Source organism: Microtus oregoni, unplaced genomic scaffold (assembly GCF_018167655.1).
Source record: "Microtus oregoni isolate MIOR12 unplaced genomic scaffold, Mior012 000022F_ref0000154, whole genome shotgun sequence".
In the NCBI taxonomy this organism is placed as follows: Eukaryota; Metazoa; Chordata; class Mammalia; order Rodentia; family Cricetidae; genus Microtus; species Microtus oregoni.
In genome coordinates this window covers 8,826,391-8,849,705 of record NW_024543081.1, presented here as the reverse complement: position 1 = coordinate 8,849,705, position 23,315 = coordinate 8,826,391, and the positions used below count along the sequence as shown (strand labels likewise).

Here is a 23,315-nt window from a genome sequence, read left to right as displayed (position 1 = left end):
TAGGAGATGGGATGCTGTCATTTTAGCGATATCACTCAGTGTGACCTGAGTACACATGCCTCCTTCCAGGAGTCCTGAGGCTTATGGGGTCTCCAGCTGAAGAGAAGGCTGATGGGGGAATACTACACTCTATTCATGTATCCCTCACACCCCTTCTGGAGACAGCCAGTACCACTAGCATGAGTCTGAGATGGCGGGTATGAGCTATCTATCAGGCAGACCAAACAGCCTCAGTTTCTCCATTTGAAGCAAGGATCTTTGCAGATAACGACATCGTGTTGTGGTGACTTTGCTTGTCTGTGCCCGTGACTCACATGCAGGGTCATAAAGCTGGAGGGTTACAAAGCCACACCACTGGGGGCGCTGCACGAAAGGCTGCATTCAGCAGCAGATGGGTCCTCAGTGGGCTGTGACCTGAAGGAGGTAAGGGCTCAATACTAAAGCACTGACTTTGCCCCAGGACCCTTTTCCTCATTGGTGTTTACGTTTGTAGAGAGGGCAAACCAGCCCTAACCAACTGTAAAAGGCTATTAAAAGACACATTACTGCAGAGACAATCTCTCCTCGGGAGACTCTCTCAGCTTGTGTTTGGTGGAGATGAAGGCAACGTGAGGATGCGGATCAGGAAAGGGTCTCGTGTTAGCCACTTCAGCAGCCCGTTACTGAGGCAATGCTGATTGCCTGGTCGTAGGAGCTTCCCAAGTTGTCAGGAGTGAGGAGGCACACACTGCTTCCAGAAACAGTGTCTAAAACCACCCCACAGTGGAGAGTAGCCCTAAGGGCAAAGCAGTGACTAGTATAGCAACCCATAGGAGACTCCACTCACAGGAGGCTCCACCCACAGTAGACTCCACCCCCACAGGAGACTCCACCCACAGGAGACCCCATCCTACAGGAGGTGCCACCCCCAGTAGACTCCACCCACAGGAGACTCCACCCCACAGGAGACTCCACCTCATAGGAGATGACACTCCACAGGGGATCCTATTCCACAGGAGACTCCAGTTGCACTGATCCAAAATCAGTAGACACAGTAGCCATACCCAGAAGGCCCCACCCCATTACAGGGGTCTCTGCAAACACCCCCGCCAGCAGAGAGGCAAGAAGGCAGTGGGTTCAACATGCTTCAGTAACTGGTGTTGGTTCAAGCTTTGACTGTCTGACCTTGAGTAGTTTATTTAAGCAGAGTTAAATTGTTTGTTTGTTTGTTTGTTTTTTGAAACTGGGTTTCCCTGTGCAACAGCCCCGGCAGTCCTGGAACTAGCTCTGTAGACCAAGTTGGCCTCAAACTCACAGAGATCGCCTGCTTCTGCCTCCCGAGTGCTGGGATTAAAGGCATGTGCCACCACTGCCTGGCAGTACAACACAATTTGAAAAAAGTTTCCTAGTAATGATGAACTCAGTGTGCACAACAAAGTTTAAGACAGACATGCCTATGTCAAAACTCTTTGTAAAGTGGCATCTTCTGTAAAGATAGGTCTTCAGATTAACTGAGAAAACCAGCTCAAGATAAGTGTCTGGGGGAGGAAAGCTTGGCCACACAGACAGCACAAAGGTCACCAGGCTATTAACCATGTTTGCTCCCAGCCTTCTGGACAGAAAACAGGTTGTACATCTCCCCCCTTGAAGAGACAACCCTGTGTGTTTAACATTTCTGGTCCCCTTAGTGTTTATCTGTGAGCACAAGGGCCTACGTGCCTGCTACACACACACACCTAGGCTGGACGCAGTGGTCCTAGTAACACAGTGTGTTCCCAGTCAGCCCCCTCCCTTAGAGTGTACTTCGTTATGGTGGAGCCTGTCACTGTCCATGCCCTGGTGGCAAAGAGGCCTGGGTTAGCTACTTGTTAGGTCACTTTCCATCAATGGGACTGTCTAGTTAGTTTATGTCAACTGGACATAAGCTGGTGTCATCGGAGAGGGAACCTCAGTTGGGAAATGCCCCTTTAGGTCAAACTATAGGTAAGTCTATGGGACATTTTCTTAATTGATGATTGGTGTCGGAGGCCCAGGCAACTGTGGTTGGTGCCATCTCTGGATAGGTGATCCTGGGAGCCATGGGAAAGTGAATTGTGCTGGCAGTGGTGGTGCACATTTTTAATTGCAGCATTCCAGAGATCCAGGAGCAGAGGCAGGCAGATCTATGAGTTTGAGGCCAGCCTGGTCTGTCAACAGATCAAGTTCTAGGACAGCTGGGCAGTCAGGGCTACACAGAGAAACCCTGTCTCGAACACTCACCACCATCACCACCAAATCAATCAATCATCAATCAATCAATCAAACTGAGCAAGCCATGAGGAACCAGCCAGTCAGTAAGCAGTTTCCTCCAAGGCTTCTGCTTCAGTTTCTGCCTCAAATCCCTGCCCTGGTTTCCCTGATGGACTGTGGTCAGGGTATATATGCTGAAACAAAGCCTCTCCAAGTTGCTTCTGGTCATGGTCTTTATCACAGCGACAGAAGCTTAACTAAGACAGAGGCCTATGAGGTGAGACTCCTTTGATAACAGTGGCCTTTGAAGAGCCGGGGTAGCAGCCTAGGATACTAGTGGCCACACCCCTCTCAAACAGGAATGAACTGAAGATCCTGAGAAGACAACACCTGTCGTGGAGAGGTTGGAATGTTGCAGATTCAGAACCACGTTATCTCACGCTATCTTGATAGCCAGCTATTCATTGTCCTCCTCTGTGTCCTTGTGACTGTCCGTGAGTGAGATCTTTGGAGACGTGCTGACAACAGGACCCTTATCCTCCCCTCAGCCCGAAAGCTTAAGAGAAGGTCATCAGAGAGCATCTGAGGTCCTTCCTAGCAGAGATGGCCCAGCTTTGTGGAATTTGCTTACCCGATGCTCCCACCATTGTATTTGCAAAGTGCGCTGATTTATGAGTTTCTTTGTTCTGTTGCTGTAAGAACTTCATGCAACCATACCACACTGGCGTCACTCATATTTGGTTCTAGAGTAAACATGCATTCCCCTGGAGGTAATAGCTGGTTTTTGGAGTTAGGGTATCCAGAGCAGAGGCTGCTAGGCTGGGGTCCCAGGGTCCCGGAGAACACCATGGAGCATGCACCAAGGTTGACCCTTGTGCCGTCAGCACTTGTCTCTGCTGGGAAACAGAGCATGGTACCATCGCTGCCCTTGGCTACCAACAGAGCTTGCTCGGCTACCAACAGAAAGCAGGTCCCTAACCGGTGGGTTCCAGTGCCTTGGCCAGCAGAGGGAGTGGCTGGAGGACGCCCAGATTCCTTTCTGCCTGCCTGTCCCCTTGCGTCAGCAGCACGGAAACACAGGTTTCCTGGCTGTAAGAAGATTGCAGCTCCCCACAGCTGGCTGGACCAGCCACTGGGGAGAGTACAAACAGGAAATCTAGGACCCAGGCTGGTGGCCCCGGGTTTTTTTCTTCTCCTGTCTCCTGTGCTCCACCCGAGCGTGCTCATTAACTTAGAATTTGCTGCTTGGGAAAGAAGGGACTTCCGACTTCATAAACGTGTAAGATCAAATTGAATAAAACCGGCAGTAACACCATTTGGTGGTAACTCTTCATTCCGCGTTATCGTCCTTCGTTTTTTATTGCAGAGCCTTTGAAATCAAAGTTATTGTTGTAGAAACAGAAGGGAAAACCCAACTGCCCGATTACCGCAGAAGAAAGAAAGGGAGGGTGCTTGGTGTGCAGTTCCTTTCGGGAAATCTGCCCTTTTGCGTCACTGGTTGTACACGCACATCTGTGCTCCTGGCCATACAGTCACTATAAATGGTTGGTTTTAATTTGTGTGTGTGTGTGTGTGTGCATGCGTGCACGCGTGCATGTGTGTATGCAAACACACATGGTAGAAGTAGAGAGCTAACTCCCAAAGGTTGTCCTCTGACCTCTACACACGCCCTGGCACATGTGTGCCACCGTTTCGCCCCCAAATATACTAATAAATATAATAAGAAGTAGAAAGAATTCAGCCCGGGTTCTTTGCTGCCTGTCACCTCATGTCCTCTGCGGGGAGGAAGATGTTAGGTAATCATATCCAGGCTGTGCTGTGTTGGTTTACGGGCCCACGTAATGTCTTCACAGAAGGAAGCAGCTGTGTGGGCACTGAGGGAGTGTGGGGAACCACTGCTCTGCCACCCTACTGTGCAGAGGCAGTCCTACTATGTGCTGGAGCAGTGAGCAAATGGCCTCACCCTGGCCTCTGCTTAGACAGGTCACTGTCGTTCCTTCCTCCTACCACATAGTGATTTCATGGTTGTCCTCAGCAAAACCAGTGACCAGTCTTCTATGACCCATGTGTGTGTGTGTGTGCGTGTGTGTGGTGTGGTATGTGTGTGGTGTGGTGTGTGTGTGTGTGTGTGTGTGGTGTGGTGTGTGCGTGGTGTGTTTGTGCATGTGTGTGGTGTGGTGTGTGTGTGCGCGCATGTGTGTGTGGTGTGGTATGTGTGTGTGCGTGTGTGTGGTGTGGCGTGTGATTGTTATTTTTGGTTATCAACTTGACTACATCTGGAATTAAGAAAAACCCTAAAACCCAAATGGATGGGCACACATGTGAGGGATTTTTTTTTTCTTAATTAAACCATTGAAGTGGGAAGACCCACTTTTAATCTGAATCTTTTGAGGTAGGAAGATTCACCTTCAATCTTGGCCTCACCTTCTTTCTTTGCCTGCTTGCTCTTGCTGTCAAGTCCATTCCTTCACTGGCTTTAGAGCCTGCTTCTTTGGGGTTCCAGTGTGCACTGAGGACCATCTGAGACACCAGCCTGATGGAATGAGCGACTCCTGGACTCTTGGAACTTGTGTTGGTAACCGCCATTGTTGGACAGGCTGGGCCACAGACTGTAAGCTGTTCTAATAATAAATCCCCTTTGCATATAAACATTCTATCAGTTCCGTTCCTCTAGAGAACCCTCACCAATACAGTGTTTCTTCAACTCAGCAGATTAGAGGCCCCTCCTGGGATAATTTTTTCCCCTGATGCTAGTTTTGTCTAAAAGACAACTTAGCCACTTGGATAAAAAGCCAGAGCAGTGACAGAAAACCTTCCCTGGCAAGTGCGAGATACCAGGTTCAATCCCTCATATTGCCAGGAGGAAACAAAAAGTCCGCTTTCCCATCAAGATGCTTTGACTCCTGTGGAATAAAAAACTCGAGCTCAAACACTAAGAGTTGGTATGAGTGTGGCTGGAGAGATGGCTCAGAGGTTAAGAGCATTGCCTGCTCTTCCAGAGGTCCTGAGTTCAATTCCCAGCAACCACATGGTGGCTCACAACCATCTGTAAAGGGGTCTGGTGCCCTCTTCTGGCCTGCAGGCATATACACAGACAGAATATTGCATACATAATAAATAAAAAAAAAGAGTTGGTATGAGTGCATACGGCTAAAGTAAGAAGGCCTCGGGGCAGGTCTGACCCAGGTAATGTGCAGTGTTACCACAAACCCAGGTCCTTGCCAAGTCTACCTCATCCTAAGCCTAGATCCTACCCTGGCTAGTGATGTGGGTTCAGAACATGATGCCCCCAAACATGGCTCTTGGGAAAGTTGGTAAGAAGGATTAAGTTCAACCTAGGAGACACATCTGGACATGACTATGAGGGTGATGCCAAAAACTTAGGAGAGAGGACCCACCTTGAATGTTGGTGTCACAATCCCATGGGCTGGAGTCCCAAAGTGAAGCAAGGAACAGGAGAGATGGCTCTGCCTTTAAGAGAGCTTCCTGTTCTTGCAGAGGACCTGAGTCCCATTACCAGGACCAAGGTAGGGTGGCCTACATTGGCTGTAACTCTAGTTCCCAGGGATCCATCACCTTCTTTTGGTCCCTGAGGGTACCTCTATACACACATGCACACACACACACATGCACGCACACACACACACACACACACACACACACACACTTACTAAATATAAAAGAAAAGAGCGAGAGCAAGCACCAGCATGTCTCTCGCCACTGCCATCCTGCTGTCCCCCTAAACTGTGAGCCAATATGAACTCTTCGAGCCTTAAGCTGGTTCTGTCATGGGCATGTGGTCACAGCAACAAGACATGGGACTAACTGATACAGGGCTTACACCCTCCCCTTTCCTTTCCCCCCTGACCAGGTCACAAGATTCCATGAGAGGTGCCTCATTACACCCAGAGACATGGGGACACAGTGGAGGGGTGAACTTCCCCCAGTTTATTACCATTAGGTCATGACCTTTTGCCTGCCAATCTTGTTCCTCCCTGACTAATACCCTTCCTCAAACTCAAGTATGAAAATTCACAATGCATCTATTTCTCTCCTCAAAACCACGTCCCATCCATGCAGGGCAACTGGATGGGGGGGAGTTTGGGAGGTGAGCTCGTCGCTCCAGAGGTTGGGTATCCAGCCGAGAGCTAGAGGTCTGAGCTTGGGATTGGGGTGAGAGCTGGAGGTCATCAGAGTTGTAGGTTGGTGGATAGCAAGTGGATGCCAGAGGCGAGGTGTGTGTGGAAAGACGCACTGGCCCAGCAGGAGATCAGGAAGTGGAGGAAGCGGCAGCTCGGAGGCAGAAGTACACGCTCTGGTAAAGCCACTTTCGTGCCTCCCTCCTCCACTGGTCAGTTCTCTTTAGGACGTCGAGGACTTCTTGTGCCTAGAGGCAAGTCACAGGAGTGTGGGAGTGGTTCTGAGACTCCAGCCCCGGCTTCTCTGGCCTTGGGTAGAGACAGCGGCAGAGGCAACTGAGCAGAGAGCCTAGAGAGCCTTGTAACCGCAGCCTGCATCAGGCCTGGGACTGCGGGTCAGACCATCCGGGATGCGGGCTCAGTTTCCTAACTCAGCACAGATCTCCGGTTTCCCGTCTCATCCAGAGCATCACGAATGAGGGTAAATCTGCGGGCTGGCAGCGAGTGTGGAGGTGACAGAGGGCCAGTATCCGTCAGCTCTCTCCAGCTACGAGCAAGAGCCACCTGCCCTGGTCCCGCCCATCCTAAGGTCTCCCGGTTGCGCGCTTTCTGACGTTGGGCGGGGCCTGTCGGGGAGGAACCTGCGGGAGCCTGGCCAGGTGAGCGGTTGGAGTTGCAGACACCAAGTGAAGAGCGCTGTGGTCGTAGGGTAAGTACCCCTGGGAGAACTGCTTGGGTGGGGGAGTCGCGACTCCTGTGCCTCTGACCCCAGCCTCTTCCCACTCCACCTTCCCTTGGCTGTCCCTCCACTTCCCACTCTGTCCCTCGCCGCTTCCTTCTGACACGAGTTTGGTCCCCTCTGGATCACCGAGGTCAGCACCCGTCGGCTCCCACACCAAACCTGAGTGCATCATGGTAGCATCATTCCCGTTTCACACATGGGAATACTGAGGCCGGGACGGGTGCTGAGGATGCACGTGGGGCCCCGCGGCTGGGGTCTATCTGGTCATCTTGTCACTGGATGCAATTCCCAGTTTTTTAGGCCGCGAGCTTCGGAATTTCCCGCTGAGGCAGGGCAGACTGCGCGGACTTCTTTCGCTTTCCCAAATCTGGCAAAGGCCTCCCAAGAGTGTTGCTGGCCGTTGGGGCTCTGCTGGGAAACTGCGGAGGCCACCAGGGGGGAGGGGTGGCATTCCTTCGTCCTGTTCTGTTTGCTGGGGTGGGGAAAGGGCCTGGCCGGTGCCAGGCTGCAAACAGGTCTGCTCTGAGACGAGCAGATTCTGCTTAGTTGGGCGCAGTCAGCGAGAGTCAGGGCGAACTTGAGTCCAGGTAAAAACTCAGTTCGACTCAACAGTTTGGAAAGTAAGCAACATTCATTGGCCTCTGTTGTTTCAGGATATGCTTGGGAGTTCCCTGTGGAATGCCCTGACAAACCCTCCCCACAGTCAGCGCGGGGATGGGGGAGGGGGCAGGGGACTGGAAGTCTGAGTTCAGCAACTCCCAGAGGTCGGGCCAGCCTCCAGCGGGCTCCCAGCTCTCAGGAGTCCAGAATCAGCTCTCCGTGATCAAAGCCAGGGGCTATGGACACTTTCCTGGAGTAGCTGCAATTGAACTGGAAGATGAGTTTGAGATAGGTAGGTGGGGTGTGGCTCTTAGGTTGTTGGGAGGTCCAGGAGAGGTTGAGACCAGCGTGCCCAGGCTGTGTGCTTGGATTAGCTCACTGTAAAGCGCAACTGCAACTTCGGTGAGCTGTGTAAAGTTGGGGGGCTCCCCTGGCTAATCACCCTGTGAGTCCTGGTGTTTATGAGTGCAGGTTTGGGGTACCCTGTCAATAATAGACAGAGAGGTGTCTTCAGTTAAAGAGGACGGCGGGGTTAGGGATGTATCTAAATTAATAGAACTCCTGCCTGACATACACTAACCCTGGGTTTGCTTCCCTATGACACATGAACCAGATGTGTGGTGGCCTGAGGTTGTAATCTCAGCACTTATCTAAGTGAGGATAAAAAGCCACTCTTGGCTACATATTAAGTTTGAAGCCAGCCTGGGTGGGTGAGACCCTGTGTCTAATAATAAACCAAAATATAGGATAGTTAAGAGCTGTCACCTGGAGGTGCCTGACCACACTAGAAACCTATCCCAATCCTAAATCGCCCTCATTTTATTAATGGGGAAACTGAGGCACTGGTCACATGATTCAGGTAAAACTTCAAGAGGATTTGGAAGAGCTTGATTATTTTATTTTGTTTGGAGACAGGTCTCACTGTTTAGCCCAGGCTGGCTTTAAACTTGAGGTAATCCTCCTGCCTCAACCTTCCAAATGCTGACATTAGCGGATTTTGGGCTGGCCACGTCGCTGTGGGGAGCAGCCTCGACATCTGCAAAGCTCCCAGCAGAGGTCAAGTCATCCTTGCCTGCCAATGGCCTCATTCCTCACTCAAACCAGCCTCCTGAGATGGTAGTGGTACTGTCCACTTCTATAGATGAGGAAACCAAGGCAGAAGAATCATAGGCTCTAGGGCTGGTAATTGGAAAGCCAGGCTTGGAATCTGTCTCTGCGGGAGCAGGCTGGTGTAATTTGGAGATTTTGGAAGCGCTCTGGCACGCACCCACGCTTCCAGATGTCTGCAGTGAGAGGCAGATGTGTACCTCCACACTTTGGCCCTCAATGATCTGAGGAAGCTCCTGTTGGCTTCCAAGGAAAATGGAAGTTCGCGAATAGGCAGTGCGAAGCAGTTGAAGTTTAGTTAAAAGCAGAAAGCAAGGTGCTCAGGAAAAGAGAAACACACAAGAGGAGACCTCACAATGAAGAGTCGTGGTTTATTAAAAGAACTTTCAAGGGCTGGAGAGATGGTCCAGCACCCATGTAGTGGCTTGCAACCACCTGGAACTCCAGTTCCAATGGATCCAAAACCTTCTTCTGACTTTTCGAAAAAAAATTTATGTTAAATTATGTGTGAGGAGGGAGTGGGTATCTGCATACGAGGGGCAGGTTCCTGCAGAGACCATAGAGGGTATCAAATCCCTTGGAGCTAGCAGTTGTGAGCTACCTGATGTGGGTGCCGGGAATTGAACTTGAGTCCTTTGCAAGAGCAGTACATGCACTTAACTGCTGAGCCTGAGCCATCTCTAGCCTCTAAAAGGCATTTGTTGTTGTTTTGAGACAAGGTCTCTCTGTGTACCCCTGACTGTCCTGGAACTTATGTAGACCAGGCTAACCTCAAACTCACAGAGATCCTGCTGTCTTTATCTGAATGCTGGGATTAAAGGTGTGTGCCATGCCACCATGACTATCCACTAAAAGATATCTTGACATAAATTTTAAGCACTGGGCTTTAAAGAAAGAATAGCTCTCAAGGAAAGGTTAAGATATATCCAAGTGTGGTATGGGCTTCTCAAGGGAGAGCCAGTAAGAGTCATCTGTATGGCATCAGCCATACAGACCATTTTCATGGCTTTCAAGTTATATCTCAAAAGGTTGCTAAGAACCTCCTCTCTCTGCCCCCTCTTTGCTAGGTAAAATAATGGGGTGGCTCTGGAGGTAGGTTATATTCTGATAAAGTTAAACCAAGAGCCTCTAAGATTACACAAGGGTCTTAGGATGTGTTTTACTGTAAATGGGGTTTTGGGTGAAAGTCCTAGAAAATTGCAGGTTTAGAGCTAGGGATGGAGAAAGACCTTAAGAGGTGTTGAATGTGCTAGAATTCTGCTTCTCACCTAGGGAGAAGCTTCAAGCAGACTTATGGGAGAGGGCTCCTTTCCTTTTTCATGCCTCCATTATTTTCCATGTCTTTCTATTCTGCATCACAGACGTTAGCACAGGGATAGAAATAAGAAGTTGTCTGTCTCTTATCTATCTCCCCCACTATTTGGTTGAATTTGATGCCTGTGGAAGATGTCCCACAGGTATCTGGAATCTTCCCGCGGGTGGGGACAGACTTGGATCTGGGGTACTGTGTGGAACTTCTAATAACCCATTTGTCCAAGTTTCTGGGTTCCTTGAAGCAGGGTTGGGTGAAGGGCTCTTCCTGAGCCACTGCTTTGGGTCCCCATCTTCTCTCACAGGCATCCTAAGGCGGTTAAAACTTGGAGGATAATGTGTGTGTTCAGTGGAGGCTGTGCAGCGGTTAACAGCTGGGGATGGGTCCCCACACGCGGGCCACAGGCTGTGTGACCTTCAGTCAATTATTATCCTTGTTTTCCTCGGAAATTCCAAACTCCAGAGTTATGGAGGGGTCAAACTGAGTTGATTTACCCAGAGTGTCCCAAAGAGGCCCCACAGTTTCGTGAGAGATCACATTTGTTAGCTTTAGTCTGTCTGCAGCCCTGCAGAGCAAGCCTAGGTATTGTTTGTGTGCCGCTGTCCCTTCCCTGCTGAAGGCCAGCCAGCTCCAATTTGGGAGCAAGAAACGACCTTTCAGTTGGAGGGAGCAGGAGCCAGGAACTCTCAGAAGGAACTGGTTTGACAGGTCTGGATTCTGGAGACTTCTAGGAGCCACCATTGCCTTTTCTCCACCTGCCTTAAAATTAAACTCTACCTTGTCAATGCAGCAGGGACGGGATGCCTGGGCTGGGTTTTCCTGGGTTTGTGGTCTGTGCCCCCCCCCCACCTCTCAGGCTGCTCAGGGGTGTGTGTGTGTGTGTGTGTGTGTGTGTGTGTGTGTGTGCGTGCGCGCGCGCGCGCGCGCGCATCTGTTGGTCAGTACCCTCAGAGGCATCCCATCCCTAGTGTTGGAGTCCCAGGCAGTTGTGAGCCATCTGATGTGGGTGCTGGGAACAGAGCTCAGAACCTCCGGAAAAGTGGGAACTCCCAACTACCGAACCATATCTCCAGCCACCAATTTATTAATTTCGCCATAATTTTTTTCATTATGCATACGTGTGTGCCCATGTGTCTGTATGGGTGTGTGCGTATGAGTGCAGGCTCCCAGGGAGGTCGGAGGGGGTTTGGATCCCCTGGAACTGGAGTCACAGATGACTGTGAACTACTCTGGAAACTGGACTTCAGTCCTCTAGAAGAGCAGTAAGTGTTCTTAACTACTGAACTATCTCTCCAGCCCCTTTTCATCTGCTAAAGATTTATTTAATTATTTGTATTTTATTTTATTTAAATAATATTTCTTTCATTTATTTTACATGCCTATCACATTTTCCCTCCTCTCCTCCCGTTCTGTACCCCAAGATTTACTTACTTATTTATTTTTATTTTATGTGTATGGGTGTTTTGCCCTTATATATGTCTGCGTGTGCAGTGACCCAGAGGGCGTCAGAGCCCCTGGATCTGGTATTGTGGATCGTTCTTAACTCCTGTGAGGAAGGACGGAAGTTCGAGATAGGACTGTTGAACCCAGACTGGACTAGGACTTGGGCTTCAGCCAGTGATGGCAGTTGACGCTGTATGGATCATTTGTCTTGCATGGGGCTGTGTGTTCCAGGTAGCAAGAACAGTGTGTGCAGAGGCTCTGTGGTGGCCGCAGTGTGGTATGTGAAGAGCGCCTGAGGACCATGTGGCTAAAGCAAGAGGCATGGGGTAGAAGTGGCTGGTCTTGTTTCCTGGAGGGCAGCATTTGGGTGGGAGATGGGGACTTCAGGATGCTCCTGCTGAGAAGAGACTTGAAACAGGAGGCATTGGCCAGGCATCAGATGTTTATGTCTAATGCTTGGGGAGTATTCTGTTTGCTTTTTATTCTTACTTAACACACCTAGAATTACCTAGAAAGAGGGAACCTCAATTGAGGAATCACCCAACTCAGATTGGCCTGTGTGGTCATGTTTGTGTGGTATGATTGATGATTGATGTGGGGCGGTCTAGACCACTATGGGCAGCACATCCATAGGTGGGTGGGCCTGGGATATTTTAGCAAACTAACCAAGCTTGGACCAGTGAGCAAACCAATAAAGAGCATTCCTCCTTGGGTCCTGCCTTATTTCCCTCAATGCTCAACTGGGACCTGGAAGGGTAGGATGAAATAAGCCCTTTCCTCCTCCAAGTTGCTTTTGGTCAAAGTTGTTTTTTGTTTTTGTTTTAAATCACAGCAACAGAAAAACAAACTAAGACAGGGATGCTTGGGACTGAGACTTCAGCATCCTTTCGAGAGAGAAGAAGGCCAGGGCCCCAGGCCAGCACTGAGAATGGGTGGCAGAAACTATGATAGAGGTACCAGCTGTGCCCAGATGGTGATAGGAGGGGCTCCAGGCTGTGAGGGTGGACTAGATGGGAGGGGCTTTGAACTCCAGCCTCCTGCCAGTTAGCCACAAGGACTTCACCACTGTTGCCCTTCCTACCCCCTGGTGTCTCACCTAGATCACCTATCTCTCCCTCTGGACAAGTGAGTAAGGTCTGTGTGTGTGCCCCTTGCCAGCACCAGGGACCTTGTGGCCTTGGTGGTAAGGAGCGGGCAGTGGTGGAGGGCTTGTGGCCACTAGTGTGGCTGAAACAGAAAGATGGATCCTGCTGTGGTGTCTGAGGCAGATCTGACCAGCGCATGCCTCTTTTTTTCTGAGCCTTAGAGGGTTAGGAAGGGTGGTGTGGGGCCCCTCTCCTGAATTCTGAGAGAGCCTGGAGGTGGGCACATCCGCCGAGTTCTTTATCTGTGTGCCCCACCCCCCATGGGCTGTGCTGTTTAAGGTAAATCCGGCATTAATTTGCTTGAGGTAAGTAGGTGTTCATTTGTAGCGACAGCATTAAGATAATTGCTACGAGGGTCTGTTTGTGTAATATGCAAACACATTTTGACAGCAACAAACCATTTTGCCGTGAATATAAATAGACCCCTTGGGTGGTTTGGAGCCTGTTTTGCATAGCACATCTGCTGCTGGATCTCCTGTTCTGGTCTTGGGCGCCAATGAGGACCGAAGCTCTCCCAGCCGCACAGATGCCGAATGCTCCCCCAAGAACAAGCCCCTACATGGGGAAGACTCCTGGAGTCCGCTGGGCTGCAAAGGGAGCAAGTGGAGGCAGTGGACACAGGCAGAGCCAGGCAGGCAGGACAGGGCTGGGGCTCAGAAACTGAGCAGTGCAGATCTGTTTGCCCTGTGATCTGTCACTCTGGCATTTATGAGGGAGGGGCTTTGACTATGCTGGCCCTGCATGGGGCACATGGGGCGTCTTGAGTCCCTGGGAAACTTTACTCCACCTAAGGAGACTCAGAAAGCCAGAGAGTCGTGAGTTTCTGATCATCCCTAGCACGATTGCTGTGATGTGGGGGCTATTGCCAAGAGGGTTGATACTCCTGCGGGAAACGAAGAATTCCCCTCCAGAGTGAGGATGGTAGATAGCTGCCAGACCATGCCTGCAGCCAGGCTGGGACAGGAGCTTTAAGATGTACATTGGCGCGAATGAGCCGAGATGGCTCAGTGAATAAGAGCACTTGCAGGGCAAGCATGCAGTTCTGCGTCCAGATCACCAGCACCCTTGTAAGAAGCTGGGTGTGGACATGCACCTGTAACCCCAGCCCTGCACAGGTGGCCAGAGACAGGAAGACCCCTGGGGTTTGCTGACTGCCAACCGAGCTTTGGGTTCAATGAGAGATTGTGTCTCTAGGGAATAAGGCAGAGACTGGTAGGATACCTGATGTCTTCCTCTGACCTCTGTGTTTGCACGTATATGCAGTCGTGCGTGCACGTGCGCGCACACACACACATACACACACACGCACCACATTCCAGATATATATGGAGTATGGAGATTGGAAGCCGTGTGACTCAGTGGAAGAGCAATTGCCTGGCATATGCTAGGACTGGGTGTGTGTGTGTGTGTGTGTGTGTGTGTGTGTGTGTAAAATGAGCATCATTTGCTATATGTGCTGAGCTCTTTCAGCTACAGATGAGTTTATGTTAATGAGGTGACTCAAAATAGTTCCAGCCTAGCTTCAGAATGGAGCCTAGGCCTGAGGAACCAGCCTGAGCTGGGGCTGGAGGGTTAGATAGCACCTGCCTATGTTAAAGGGGGTCATGTGACTTAGATGCCAATATCACCCACAAATATCTTCACAGCAGAGACTAGTGTTTGAACAGACACCTGGGCACTGTGGCCCAACCAATTGATACATGCAAGGAACCCTGTCATGGCCCTGTGTGTACAGCCTCACCTTGGAACAGTCACTCCTTAGGGACCTCTATTGGTTAGCATCACCAGTGACTCCTAGGCTTGGAGAAGGCCAGGTAGCCACGTAGTACCTGATGGAGACAGTATACAGGATAGCCATGTGGTACCTGATGGGGACAGGATACAGGATAGCCATGTGGTACCTGATGGGGACAGGATACGGGATAGCCATGTGGTACCTGATGGGGACAGGATACAGGATAGCCATGTGATACCTGATGGGGACAGGATACGGGATAGCCATGTGGTACCTGATGGGGACAGGATACGGGTATCTTCACAACCTTCTAGACCTCTCAGAGGCAGTATGGTCCAGCTTTCTTCTTGGGTCTGTTCAGACTCCTTCCTCTGTCCTCCCTCCCACTGTGCACATTACCAAGAGTCAGGTGAGGCTGAGAGCAGTGCAGGATTCTGGAAGAGCCTTGGTTTAATTCCCATGTGATGGCTGCAGCAGGAAGGGGGCACAAACCCCTTCCTGCCAATGGTGCAGCAGGGCTGACAATGCAAACTTTAGAACAAAGCATCCAGGCTGTGCCAGGCGATAAAGTGCTTGCTCTTGTAAAGGCAAAAGGATCCACATACTGGTTGGCTAAAGCAGAGGACAGATGAAAAGGGAGCCATCATTGCTGCAGAGACCTTGGCTGTGGGCTCTGTGCAGCTACTTGACCCAGTGGATAGCGTGAGGGCTGGCCTCTCAGCCATTCCTGGTTCCTGGCCAGCTGCCTCAAGCAACATGTGTCCTGGGCTGTGGGCTCTGAGGGCCAAGTTCTTTTGCTGGCTTTTGTAGTAGGTTTTCCTTGCTAGGTGTGGTCGCAGGGTCCCAGCCTAGGTATCATCCCATACCAGCAAGGTCCCCAGTGAGCCGCTCTCCAGCGTGGATAATTTTGCACTTGAGGAGTGCTGGAGAGAAGGTGAGCTGATGGACCCTGGCACTGATGTCCTGCGCCCTGCCAGGAAGTGAACCTGATCCCGAGTATGCATCTGAGGCCTGGGCCAGTGACTCCCCAGCTCAGGGCCACAGCATCTAGAGTTAGGTGAGACAGTACAGGCTTGGGGAATCAGTGGGGAGGCCACAGGTCAAGTCTCTTGTGTGAAGTATAGGAGGGCTGAGGTGTCTCAGCTGTCCACATTAGAGTAGGCAGGAATGTCACAGGGAAGGATAGGGAGGTAGGTGGCCTGAATTACAGGATTCGTGTGTCTCTATGTTTGTTGCAGGTCTGTAGAAGGGATTCATGGGAGACACAAGACCTCTCCCTGCTTGTCTCCTCTGGACATCATACACTGGCTCTCTCTCTCTCTCTCTCTTGGGACCTTTGCCCTCTCTTCCTCCCCCATTCTGGATGCCTTTCTTTCAGGATCTCCTGCCAGCCTTGCCCTGGCAGCCCCAGGGACTTGGCAATAAGTTAGCAACCACCCTGCCTATCTGCCCACCCACCCAGATGGAGCAAAGCTCCAGGCCAAAGCCACACAGCAGCATGACAGCAGAGTCCTGACCTGGGGCACAGATGGCTGAGAACTTTAGGGAGGGTAGAGGAACAGCATGGGGAGGGAGAAGGGTGTGTGGCAACTGGACAAGGAATCTAGAAATGTCACTGTTGACACAAGAGAAGCTATAGCAATTCCTCCTGATGGCCTACTCTCCTGCTAAAGATGACCAGTTTAACAACACCCATGCGGGGGGGGGGGAGGGCTTCAGCAGAGAGAGCTCACTTACATCTCCTCACCTGGTGGAGAACTTGCAGAAGCACAGAACCAAGAGTCTTCCTGCCCTGGGCACTGACCTGTGCATGACCCTGGGCTGGTGTCTGCACTGAAGCAACACAGAGCTTCTCCCCAGGGCATTGTGGTTGAGAAGGGTGCTTCCCCTCAGTCTCTGCTTCCTGCTCTTAAATATTCTTTAGCCTGAAGATTGGAGGGGGGTGTTTTTATTTTGAGACAGAGTCTTGCTGTGCAATCCACACTGGCCTCAACCTTACTGGTCAGTATCGTGAGTTCTAACATGTTTCATACCTTAGCCTAGAGAGGTCTAACCTCCCTGCTTATCTGCGTGCAGAGCTGCTGTGGTGTCTGTAGTGATGTCTCCTAGTTACGGTTTTAGTTTCCCATCTGTATTTGAAGATGTATACTCTACTCTGTTTTAGTCACAGCACTGAAGTTTGATTCTCTCCCTCCCTCACCTTTCCTTCTTGTGTCTGTGTATCTGCAGAGGCCAGATGTCAATGTCCAGTGTCCTCCTTGGTCACTCTTCACCTTATTTTCTGAGGCTTAGATCTTGTTGATTCCACTAGACTGGCTGGTCAATGAGCCCCAGGGCCCATCCTATACCATCTCCCTGGTTGCTGGGCTCGCAGTTCTGCTGTGTTTTGCTAATAAACTTGGCTTCTGGAGGATGTGAGCTCAGGTCCTCATGAATATACATTGAGCCATATCCTCAGCCCTGAAGTTCTTTGATGTAGATAGGAATACTAACTTGTGCCATCCCTAAAGCTTGGTTCTTACTAATTATTCTAAGTGTCAACCAGAGCTTTAAGAACAGAGTTTAAAAACAGGACAGAAATTTTGTGATGCAAGGGTGGCATGGGACTTGCTAAAACAGCTGGGTAGTGGCGATGACCACCTTTAACCCCAGCACTTGGGAGGCAGAGGTAAGCAGATCTCTGTGAGTTCGAGGCCAGCTAATCTATAGAGTGAGTTCCAGGACAACATAGAGAATCTCTGTCTCAAAACAAAAACAAAACAACAAAAAAGAAATGTAAAATAAAGAAAAAATGACTTATTTTAATTTCATAAACATGAGTATTTTGCCTGCATGTGTATATGTGTACCATATGCATCTAGTGCCCTTGTAGGATGGAAGAGGGCACTGACGCCCCTGGAACTGGAATTACATACAGGTGTCTGCTGGAACTGAACCCAGGTCCTCTACAACAGCAGCCAGTGCTCTTAACCACCGAGGAATCCTTCCAGACCCTGTAGAATGGTTTAAATTATTGGGTGTGTGGGAACACACACAGGTATGCCACGACCTGCACGTGGAGATCAGAGGACAACTTGTAAGTTCTGTCCTTCCACCGTGGGTTCTGGGGATGGAACTGGGGTTGTCAGACTTAATGGCTACCTGAATCATCTATGGACCGTACTGTTTTCTTTTTAGCTCTTTCTTCATCATTTGGAAGAGCTACTTAAAAACAGAAATTCTAAGAGGGTGGGTCTCTTCAGGCAGTGTGCATAAACTGAAGACAGAGAACACTCTGAGTCTCCCTGTTTCTCAGACACGTGTCTCAAGACCCACACACACTGGCCTCAGTTTATAGGTCTGTGGGGATGTCAAGGGTCCACCTGCCCGACTAGCCTCTAGTGGATGTGGCTACTTCTCCCCTCACAGTCTTCTTGGAGTATAACTAGAGCATCTCCCTTGGCCCGCATATGCTCCTGACAAGTTCTGTTTGCACGTGTCTGAGGGATGCTCAGTTCCCTTCTCCATGATGGTCAGCCCTCATGGGGCCCCAGCACTTGGCAGCTGTTGTAAAACTTGGCATCGAACACCAGCCAGTGGTGACAGCAGACAGCATTCAGCATCAGCAGGTGGCACTTACTAGTGTGACAGCTCTTAAGCCTGGGTGCCAGGATCCCAGCCCTCCACAGTGACTGGTGTGACAGCTCTCAGGCAGGGGGTCTGAAGCTCTGAGCTTTGTGACAGCTCCGTGGAGCTTCTCCTAGCAGCCAGAGCCCTCAGCTTCTTCAGACCTGTGCAGCTTGTGTCTCCGCCACATTTGTTCTTCACGGCTTCCGCCTTAGCAGTCTCTGGAAATCTTCATCTGTATTCTTGTCTGTTTGTTGTTTTATTTTGAGAAAGCATCGTACATATAGTCTTGGCCAGCCTGGAACTTGCTACATAGATTAGGCTGGCCTTGAATTCATAGGCATCTGTCTGCCTCTTTGCCTAAGTAGTGAGATAAAGGCAGGAGTCACCACACACAGCTCAGACACCCTCTTATTGATTCTCCTGTCTCTGTGGCTGCTGTTGCCACCACCTCCCCTTCTTCCTGTTACCTGCTCAGTCCACTCTACTTATAACCCAAGTCAGAAAAGACCCCAATATGGAGAAGGGAGGTAGGCATGAAGTCCTGTCTCTAGTAAAGGAGCTGTTGGGAATTGGTAGTTACTAGGAGAGGGAGGGTCAGGGTTTGTTTGTTTGTTTTTGTTTTTAAGAATGTAACCCCTGGGACTGGAGAGATGGCTTAGCGGCTAAGAGTTCTGGCTGCTCTTCCAGAGGTCCTGAGTTCAATTCCCAGCAACCACATGGTGGCTCACAACCATCTGTAATGAGATCTGGTGCCCTCTTCCGGCCTGCAGGCTTACATGCAAGCAGAACACTGTGTACATAATAGATAAATCTTTAAAAACAAAACAAAAAGAAAAAAGAATGGAGCCCCTGGAAGTGAACCATGCTCCAGTGGAAGGCCACAAATCTAAGAATAGATGGGCAGCCCAAATTTGACTTTCATGGCTTTAGAGAAAGAAACAGAAGACACAAGTTGGGTGGGGAGAGAAGCAGAATTGGATCTTGGAGTAGTTGGGGGGAAGGGGGGTTGTGATCAAAGCACACTGTATGAAAAAACTAATAAAAATGAAGAGGAAAAAGTAGTCAGGAATGAGCAAGAAATGTACTCCAGAGAGAAGCCTTTAATGGGCCCTGGGGGCAACACAGGAAACTGCCTTCCTCTGACTCACAAAGGGCTGCATTCACATAGCCTACTCGTATAGATAGACGGGAACAATGGCTGTGGGAGCCTGGCTGGGGCATCTTTAACAACTGTGGCAGGCCTTCATTCTAACGGGACTCTGCCAGTCCCAGCCTTTTGCTGGGTCTTCCTCAGATCTGGGTAGAATTGGCTACAGGGGCACGGCACGCAGAGTGCACGGAGGCTGATAGCTGGGTGTTGGAGTGGGTGTGGCTAGACAGCTTCAGGAGACCAAACTGTGGCAGAAGTCCAGGGCTGGGTGTTGAAGTGGGAGTGGCTGAACAGAGCGTTAGGAGACAGCACTGTGCTTCCAGGGCTAGCAGCTGTAGTTGCCATGGGACTTCCTCGAGGCCCTGTGCAGCGTTTAGAGCAGCCATGCGTGGCTGGCTACTTGGAGAAGAATCATTCACTCAAAACAGCAAGGGTACCAGGGAAGGATCTAAAAGCTATTGACGAGGGAGTCAGCTTCCATCTGACTCTCAGCATCTCAGTTTATAACAAAAATACCCCTGGAAAAGGATCGTTACACTAAAGGCTGACTATGAATGGTGTTTCAATAGCATCTAAGAGTGATTCGTCAATGCTTAGCCATAGGTCCCCCTAATCTAGCTTGCCTCCTGACTCCCTTTAACCTGTATCCCCAGCAGAGCTACAGAGAGACAAGGAAGCAACAGCCACACTGGGAGCCACCGGAGGGCCCTCAGTGGTGTCCATGGCTGGCCAGGACCCGACGCTGAGCACGAATCACCCATTCTATGATGTGGCCAGACACAGCATCCTGCAGGTGGCAGGTACGTGAACCATCTGACTGGTCCCTGGATCGGGCAGTACAGTCTTCTAGGTCTTGCAGGATGGTGGGCCTCTTAGTCCACCATGACTGTTTCCAGTGACCACTTAGTGTAGGACACATTGGGCAGTCTCCCACTAGGGTCATTCTTGCCACAAAGGAGGTCACCTTTTCCCCTCCCAGGGCCTCATTCAGCATTCAGTATTGGCTCCTGTCTTTAACTCTTGCCCCTGAGTTTCCAGTAGGCTAAAGGGCGGTTCTGGACCAGGGGCCACCTTCCCTCCAGGACTCCTTAGGAGTCAGTTATATCCTCCAGGTGCTGCCAGATATGGCCTCTCCAAGGAATACTACAGCCTTTCCAGGGCCCCACGGCCAAATCTGGAGACTTGTTAAAGGTAACTAAAGAAAGGCATGGCACCTGAGTGGGTGCTTTTGGCCAGTCAAGGCGCCGTAGAAGCCATGGGGACTTCAGCACACTAAGTGGTCAAATGGAATGAGTGATGTTTTGGGGTCTGAGGCTGTGGCCTACGGGGTGGGGCTCAGTAGAGATCATGTGGGGAGGAACAGACGAGAGAGGGAAGGTTCTGAACCTAAATATCAGAGAAAGGAGGTGGGAGGCAGGCTCTTGGAACCGTGGAGGGGAAGAGAAGAATATGCCAGACCTGAGGCGACAGGTGTCATGATCATTCCACCCAGCACAGCACAGCCTTCTGGGCTTTCCTGCAGGACAGACGGACTCTTGCAAGTTTTCCCATCTCCCTCCAATTTTGAGGGAACCCTTAGCAATGCTAAACACAAAACCCCAAATGGACCAACTCCCACACCCCTTGAGTAGAGCCCTCAGACCCTTTGCTTTGTTTCACCGGACAAGATGATGAACACGTTGTACCTGCTCTAGGTGACAGCTCTGGGAAACCTTCCTTTGGGCAACTGATGGGGCTCCTCTGGCCTGGAGTCAGGGAGGCAGCTAGTGACACTGTGCTGTAGACAGGGGGAGTCGCCGGCAGGGGATGAGTCTCAGGCCTGTGGAATGCGCACTCACGGATAGTGTTCATCTCCTGCTGCTGATCTCATTTTGAAGCCTGTGTGATGCTCCAGTCTCTGTTGTTGGAAGGGACGTTTCTTGTAGTGACTAGTGTCGTGAATGCAGATGCAACGCTAACAGCCTCATAAGGCGGTGTATGGCTTAAGAGGTAGAGGAAGGTAGGGGAGGGAGAAGGAGAGGAAGACAGCGTGTCTGCTCTGGGGTGTCTCCTGCCTTCTGAGGAGTGTGGAAACCCATTTGGAGCAGCAGGGGACAGCCCTCTGTGGTTGCTGGGGCCAGGCAGAGACGCCCCATCCCCTTCCTGCAGGAATGGAATCTCCTGGCTTCTGCCCTGAGATGCTGTAGCCCTCAGTGAGCATTGGCTAACTGATCTTTGGATTGGGCAAAGGAGGGAGGAGGAAGAGACCACAAACAAGAAGATGGCGCTGAGGATCCTGGACCTCACGGATGACGGCATGAGGGCTGCAGGACAGAGAGGTCAGAGGGAAGCAGAGGAGCCACAGGCGGCCGCTCTTCTGTAGGACCCAGGCTTTGTGTGTGTGGAGAGACCTACAGACTGATGCTGTGGCCTGGAGGATCTGGTCTGACTCAGTCTTGGGGAATGCCTCTTGGGTTTCTGACCTTGCTGGGCCAACTTAACTTTCTCTTTCACCATTTAATCACTGTGTCTTTTCGAGCAGCCGTACTGTAACTCAGAACCGAGGGATCAGTGACCCTCAGCACAGGCTGCAGTTGCCTTTGGAAGCCAGTGCCCAGGCAAGAGGACCCAGTTTGGAAACCTCGCTGTTTTCTAGTGTTGTGCCCAGAGCCCCTGCTGGACAAGGGAGGGGACTGTGTGGTGGGTTAGAATACAGAGCTCTAAACAGGCAGCGGCCTGGCCAAAGTTCTTAAGGACGGGAAGATGAATGGATGCTGTATTTACAAGCAGATTGTTCTAGAATCTTAAACATCCCAGACTCTGGAGCTCCCCAGAGGAAGGATGGTGTGGTGTTATACATACCAAACAGCTTCCCAGCTGCAGAGGTGAGAATTAGGAGCCCACCCAGGCCCATGCAGTCAGCGCTCGTGATTCCGGCACATTCTGGTTCATTCCCTTTCCGGGCATGCATCCTTCCATCTCTGCATCACGTTTTGGGGGAGCAGGGGAGGGAGCCCTGAGGATGGCTGTAAACATTTCTCTACAGCACAAATGAGTCAAAACAAAGAGAGCCTTGTTGTCTTTTGGGTCCCGTTCTTCAGGCAAGCAGTCAACCATGATTGGACCTGCAGAAAAGGAGGGCTCCCTCAAGGGTGCTGGAGGGGGTCTCTTCAGACTTGTCAGGGATAAACGAGGACTGTGGGTATCCAGCCTGCTGGGCCTCCAGAGGCCTCTGGGATGGGGCCAGGCAAAGGTGGGAGGAAGAAGAGGCCACAAACAAGGGGAAAAGGTGGCGCTGAGGAGCCTGGACGTCACAGGTGGGGGCCTGGGGATGCAGGGAGGAGAAAGGACAGCAGGTCTCCCATACAAGGCAAGCCAAGGAGATGGCAGGAGCCACCGATGGTGGCTGTTCTGTGGGACCCAGGCTTGTGTGTGAAACTTGCAGACTGATGCTGAGGTCTGGTGAGAAGCAAGGACTACCTTTGTCCTGTGCCATGGTCCCTGCTATAGATGAGAGAGGCTGTGGGATAGAAGATACCTTCTCAGTTCTAAATAGAGACACGTGTGCCCTTCATTCTGAGAACGGATATGGAGACAGCTCGAGAGGCAGTGGCTTCCCCCAGGAGAGGACAGCTAAGCCTCGTCATAGCTCTGTTTGCATAGCTCTGGCCTCTATCCCATGGATTCCTATACATTGGAAGACGGTCACGGATGCAATAAATTGTATTGTTTCTCTCCACGGTCTGTGCAAACTATAAATGAATCCATTTCCCTCCACCAAGCTCTGTTTTCTAAGACTCTCTGGAATACAGAGAAACTAAGTAAGGTTATGGATCCAAGCGACAGGTAACAGCACTAGAGCTGCTGGGACCGAGTTTCAGACAGCAGACATTTGCCTTCACGATTCTAGGGTTCAGAAATGAGAATCCAAGGTGTGGATGGCCTGGTTACTCCTGGAGGCTCTGGGAAAATTCACCCCAGTCTCCCCAGCATCTGGGCTTCCTGCATTCCTTTGACCTCTTGGCCTTTGACTCTCACTGCACTCCCCACCTCCTGTGGTCCATGGCTGTGTCCTTTCCCAGATCAGTGTCTCCTCTTTGTTCTAAATCCGGGATGGTCCTATCTTGAACTTTAACCTAATTAAAT

The 23,315-nt window shown here is 50.8% G+C and overlaps 1 protein-coding gene across 3 annotated transcripts in view; it reads left to right on the top strand.

Moving 5' to 3' along the window:
* Positions 1-6,707: 6,707 nt before the first annotated feature.
* Arhgap8 (Rho GTPase activating protein 8) overlaps positions 6,708-23,315 on the top strand; it is a 41,158-nt gene continuing 24,550 nt past the window's right edge. Inside the window, exons 1-2 of one of the 3 annotated variants that reach the window (XM_041672198.1) lie at positions 6,708-7,056; positions 19,847-19,990. In XM_041672198.1, the coding sequence (XP_041528132.1) occupies positions 19,912-19,990 (79 nt within the window). In that variant the 5' untranslated portion in view covers positions 6,708-7,056; positions 19,847-19,911. Of the gene's footprint in view, positions 7,057-7,804; positions 7,982-19,843; positions 19,991-23,315 lie in introns of those variants that run through there. The other 2 variants (XM_041672197.1, XM_041672199.1) reach the window with 2 other exon arrangements.